This window comes from Mesoplodon bidens, assembly GCF_964165515.1.
Source record: "Mesoplodon bidens genome assembly, chromosome: 6".
Lineage (NCBI taxonomy): Eukaryota > Metazoa > Chordata > Mammalia > Artiodactyla > Ziphiidae > Mesoplodon > Mesoplodon bidens.
In genome coordinates, this window is record NC_138162.1 from 85,685,977 (window position 1) to 85,691,976 (window position 6,000).

The 6,000-nt window shown below is 45.6% G+C and overlaps 1 protein-coding gene across 4 annotated transcripts in view; it reads right to left on the minus strand.

Moving 5' to 3' along the window:
• The window catches only part of PRUNE2 (prune homolog 2 with BCH domain), a 270,129-nt gene extending 266,883 nt beyond the window's left edge, over positions 1-3,246 (minus strand). For all 4 annotated transcript variants that reach the window (XM_081236833.1, XM_081236832.1, XM_081236831.1 and 1 more), the window contains exon 1: positions 2,900-3,246. In XM_081236833.1, the coding sequence (XP_081092959.1) occupies positions 2,900-2,935 (36 nt within the window). In that variant the 5' untranslated portion in view covers positions 2,936-3,246. The remainder of the gene's footprint in view (positions 1-2,899) is intronic.
• Positions 3,247-6,000: the final 2,754 nt, after the last annotated feature.

The following is a 6,000-nucleotide window of genomic DNA, read 5'->3' on the forward strand; positions in this document are numbered from 1 at the left end:
GCAGATAATGAAACTGCCAGCAGGTGGAAGAAGTTAACTGTATGTGGCCCACAAGCACAGAGACCCCAGACCAGTTGGAATCAGAAGGTTGATGATGCTGACTCCCGATTACGTCACCACCAACCAATCAGAAGAATGTTCATGAGTTGATCACGTACCCCACAACCCCTCTCCCTCACACTGTCTTTTAAAACCTTTCCCTAAAAGCCACTGTGGGGGCTCCCCTGGTGGCGCAGTGGTTGAGAGTCCGCCTGCCGATGCAGGGGACGCGGGTTCATGCCCCAGTCCGGGAGGAAACCGCATGCCGCAGAGCGGCTGGGCCCGTGAGCCATGGCCACTGAGCCTGCGCATCCGGAGCCTGTGCTCCGCAGCGGGAGAGGCCACAGCGGTGAGAGGCCCGTGTACCACAAAAAAAAAAAAAAAAAAAAAAAGCCACTGGGGAGTTCAGGCCTCCTCAGCACTAACTACTTGGACTTCTTGCTTGGCACCTGCAATAAATGCTGCATTTTCCTTCACCGCAACCCAGTGTCAGTAGATTGGCTTTACTGCATGCAGGCAAGAGGACCCAAGTTTGGTTTGGTACCATTAAGACTTTGGAAGGGACATTGGCTATTCCAAACCATTAAAAGACATGTATCATATCTACAGAATATCAAAGCAAGAATTCAAGTAGGTAGACAAAAACCTGCCCATTAGACTTTTTTTAGGTATCATATAGATAAAGCTATGTCAACTTCTGATGGAAAACAGCTTAAACATAACACCTAAATTCTATCTAATTCTGGTCTAATAAAGCATAAGTGAAAACCAGCATGATAATTTTCTTCTCCCTAAAATGTTTTCCAAAAGATTAATCTAATTTTTTTAAATCCTACCATTTTATTATGGATAAACTTCTCACAAATGAATGCCATAATTATTGACTTAATATTTTTCTCCTAAAAAAATGGTATATATCCTCTAAAGTAAAAGGTTTACCTACTACTATAGTTGAATGTTGCATATTAAGTAAAATTTTTATTTACCTAGAAAATGTAATTTGTCAGGGGAAATGTGACACTGAAAGTGACCAAAACACCTTTATTGTGGCTGAGTATGAAAGGATAATTGTGATCTCTAACAAGAAACCTATTCTAAGAAAAAAATTAAAATTAGCAGTAATTGTTCTTCTGGCTAAAGCAGGAAGCTGGGAATAGTATTTCAACCACTTCTTTTTCCTGTCACTCTTTTAATAATGTAGAGTAATTGCTCGCCTAATGAAGGAACTCGGTAAATAAACTTACTCATGACTTTCAACTGATTACTCTGAAATAGGGAATTTCTCGATCCCAGCAGTTGCTCTTCAGAAATGAGACAAACCTCTTGCTCACATCAAACCCCACAATCTAAATGTTTATTATTAAAATAAATGTTATGGGAGTGGAACACAGGTGCAGTCTACAATTGCGTGATCGTAGATTGCTATTTATTTTCATCCACAAAAAAACGAATTGCCAAAATTGAACTTTTCTGATTATTTCTCACTCAGTGTTAGGTAAAGAACAAAGAGCATACTTATACTATCAGAAATGCAAGTGATTTCTTCAATCAGTTTTCTCCTTCGTGTGCTCAAGTAAACCTGTGAGAGGGTCAGCAATAAACACAAAAACTATCACAAACCTCAATTCTGAAATCCCCACAAACTATCAACTCTCTGGGAGGCTTAAGGTAGAAAACAAAGTACTTATATTAGCATTAATCAACTTTAATGGTCTTCTTAAAGATACTTACAGTTAAATCTTTTTAAGAATCACACATCTGTCTTCACTCCCTTTGTAGTGTGAGGGTAAATGAGTGACAGTAATAACCCTGCAAATAGTCTGCCTTGTGATTAAGACGTCATCTTAATGCAGACTTTATATTTTGGCTTTTATGAAGGTTTAAAGGTTAAAGGCAACATAAATTATGCATCTCCTCCTAAGCCAGGCCTGTACAAGGTGCTTTCCCTGTTCATTAAAGATATTGCTTCCAAATGGGCAAAAGCTTTGTTTTAAGGGCCAAAAGAGAAACATTTCCCTTACGTTCATTACTGCAATGCTGGAGAACCAAAACAATTCGGAGTTAGGAAACTGCTAGAATCTGTTGTTCCAGAATGTATAGCAACTGTTGATACACACAGTGAAATTACCCTTCACTCTTTGAACAACAGTACAGTTAGAGCCAGCCAACATGCTGGTCTCTTCCCAGGAGAACAATGGCCTGGCAAGCCTCACACCACCAGCGACAGTTGGGGTTCTCCCGTTCTGCCTCTGCCCCAAGTTGCAATTCTAAACAGGGACCAGAGAGACTCGATTCGCACTGGAATATCCCTAACTCCCGCACTGGAGCAAGCTCCGCGTGAGGGATGCTCGGGTAAACTGCGCATTCTCACACGTTACTCCTAGTCGGCATTATTTTATTACCTCCTCACTTACATTTTGCCACGCCCTCCAGCTAAAGTACGGTTTCTTCTCCTTTTACACTTACACGTACCGCCTCTGCAGAAGTCTGGGCTCTTTTTCTCAAGGACCACACCCATTTATCCTCTAGCCTCCAGGAGCAAATTGTAGATTTGGCTGGATCTGCCTCTCTCCAACCTCAAGCCAAAGGGACCAAAGCTGGACACACAGCACCCAACTTCAGCCGGGTCACGACCACTCCCAGCCCGGCACTTTGGCTATGAGGGAGGATTCTGGAGACAGACTGCCCGCTGTAAACCCCAGAGTTCCCGAGATTCTTTCCAGAGGACAGTCCGTACACCCTGACAACTAAGTGGCAAAGTTGTTTCTTCCTCCTCTGCTGCAATGTCCTTTCTTTTTCATCAACGCGCGCGCTCACGCGCGCGCGCACCAACACACACAGCCTTGCTCCCTCAACTTACCAGTTTAGACTTGGCGCGTTGCAAAAATTCTTCCATGTCGTTCCGAGTGGTTTGGACCAGAGGTACCCAGAGAGCGCGGAGGACTATCTCCTCCGGGGCGAGACGTGCCGGGTCCCCGGAAAGGGGGCCGGCCCGGACGCAGCGACCGGCTGCTCCCTCCTACCGCTCGGAGGCGGCTGAGGTTGTGGCTGCGCCCTCGTCTGTCGCCTCGCAGGGCTCCCGCCCCACCCCGCGCCCGGCTGCCGGCTCGGGGCGCCTGACTCTGCCCTAATAAGGAAAGTGGGTGTGACGCCCGGGAGCCCCAAGGCGCGCCCCGCACGCTGGCAGGCACGCGCCTGCGGGGCCGGAGCTCTGGGCCGAGTCTCGGGGGCGGGGGTGTTGGCGGATGGCGAGGGGCTCCTCCGCCAATCGCAGGGCCCCGCTGCGGCCTCCTGACGTGGCGCGCCGAAAGATGCTGCAACCATGGACAGCGCCCAGAAGTGCGAGCCAAGTGCAAGGGGCTGCTGCAGAGGGAGGCTCTGCCGCAGGCACCGCCGCTGTCAGCCAGGGGAAGTGGAAAGAGGGAGAGAGAGCCCCCCCCACCCCAGAGCCTCCCTCCTAGGCCAGCGCCTCCCTGGCTGGCTGGCAGGTTACAGAGAGCTCCAGCGGTCACTTAATGAGCTGGCTGTGCTAGCCTGGCCAGGGGATGCACTCAGCTAGATTGAGAGGTGGAGGGGGTTACTGCTGAGCTAAAAGCAGTACGACCTTGATCTAGAATAATCAGAAGAGCAGGCTAGGAGGTTGTGGTAGGCTGCATCTTTCCTCCTTGCCCTCAAAACATACCTGCCCAGTAACAGACCTCTGCAGTTCACCCCAGCTGGGTTCCCTTATGCTGGCCCTAGAGCTATGGATACACACACCCTTCTGCAGTCCCCATCCGCTCTGACATGTATGCTCAGGAACGGCGAGGGCTATAGAACCTTCCTACAGCATAAGGGTCTGTGTTTTTACAGGATCCTCAGATCATTTCTGTGTACATTAATGTTTAAGAAGTACTGCAATAAATACTTAAACTTACAGCTATGAACTTTATTTTAAGCCACAGAATTTTGTTGTGTGTCCTCTCTAGGCTTACCAGGGCCCCAGATACATCCGGGCCTTGGCACATCTGCCTGTAATACCCTTCCTGCCCTCTCACCAGCCACACTGCCTGGCTAACTCATGCTTCAGCGATCGGCTTAGAGAAGTGATCTCAACCCCAACTGCACTTTAAAATCACATTTTAATCATGCAGGGATTTAAAAAATACTGCTTCTCAGGCTCTATTCCAGACCAACTGAATCAGTAGCTCTAAGAGTGGGACCACAGCATCAGTCTGGTGTAAAAGTGCTCCAAGTGATTCCAACATGCAGCTCAGGTATGATCCTCTGGTTCTCAAATTTTAGCGTGTATATGAACCACCCAGAGATGTACTGAAGCACAGATTTTTTGTGCCTCACTCAGAGAATTTCAGGCTTAATAGGTCTGTTTAATGGGCCTGAGAATTTCCACTCTTAACTGTCTTCCAGGGTTTGCTGATGCTGCTTAGAAGTTATCTTCCTCCAGGAAGCCTTCCCTGACCTACTCCTCCCTTTCCACTCCCAGACTGAGTCGGTTGGCCCTTCCATGTTCTCTCATAGCAACCTATATTGTCTACTCTACTATAAATTGCTTATTTGTCTGTGTTTTCCACCAGGCTGTGTGCTCCACGAGAACAAGGACCTTGCCTATCTCATTCATTGATGTATCCCTAACGAGGCTCATGTCATACATAAATTGCAATAAACATATCTTAATGAATAAATGTACATATGAAAGGTCTCTCTCTCTCTCTCTCTCACTCACTCTCCCTCTCTCTCATTCTGTGTGTGTGTGATTATCCAACTGTTTTTTATTCAGGAGGACCCAATAAAAAGAAATCAGTGCAGTCCACAGATCTGATTAAGGGGGAGTGAATGAAATGTTAAGCTCTGATTTACATTCAGGCTGGATGGAAGCTGCAGATTCTCTCTGCTTTCTTTGATGACTTAAGTAATTTAAAACCATCCAGGTAAAACAAGTATTTTGTCAGCCTTTAAATCTGTGAAGTTGATTACAATTCAAGTAACATTACCAAGAAAAATTCCCAAGAATTCTTTGCCTCTGACTCCATTGCGGAATTTAGTGACAATCACTAAATTCCTCTGAAATTTTATTTTAAACATTTGGGGTAGGTATTATACAGCCTTTTGTTTTCTTAAATTTTTCTTCTGATGGACTCAAACTCCAGCATCTATCTCCCTGAGTTTTGCTCCACCAACGTTTCTGCAAAAGTTTATCAAGATTTACCTCCTTCAGGAAACCTTCCTGAACTGACCACTTGTATTCGCTTCTCGAGGCTGCTATAACAAATTACCACAAACTCAAAGCAACACGAATTTATTGTCTTACAGTTCTGTAGGTCAGAAGTTCGACACAGGTCTCATCAGGCCAAATGCAAGAATTCAAGGTGTCAGTAGCACTGCATTCCTTTCTGGAGTCTCTAGGGGAATATCCTCTATTTTGTTTCCTTCAGCTTCTAGCAGCAGCTCACATTCATTGATTCATGGTTGCCTTCCTCTGTCTTCAAAGCCAACAATGTTGCATCTCTCTGGTGATCCTTTCATAGCCACATCCGCCTCTGACTCTCTTCTACCATTCTCTTCCACTTTTTAAGAACTCTTATGATTATATCGGACCTACCTGGATAATCCAGGATAACCTCCCCATGTTAAGGTCAGTTGATTAGCAACCTTAATTCCCCTTTGCCATTAACATATTCACAGGTTCTGAGGATTAGGTTGTAGACATCTTTGGGAAGCCATTATTCTACATACCATACAACCCATTCTCCCAATTATTTGGTGGTTATCAGCCTTTGATCCTCAGTTTCTTATCATTCCACAGCATCCAGAAATCTAGTGCCTTTAACTCTAAATTAGAAGTCATCAACCCTGGCTGCACAATGGAACCATCTGAGGGGCTTTGAAAAAATATTGATGCTCCAGCCCATCTCCAGAAATTCTGATCTGAGTGGTTTTGAGAGGGACCCAGGCATTAATATT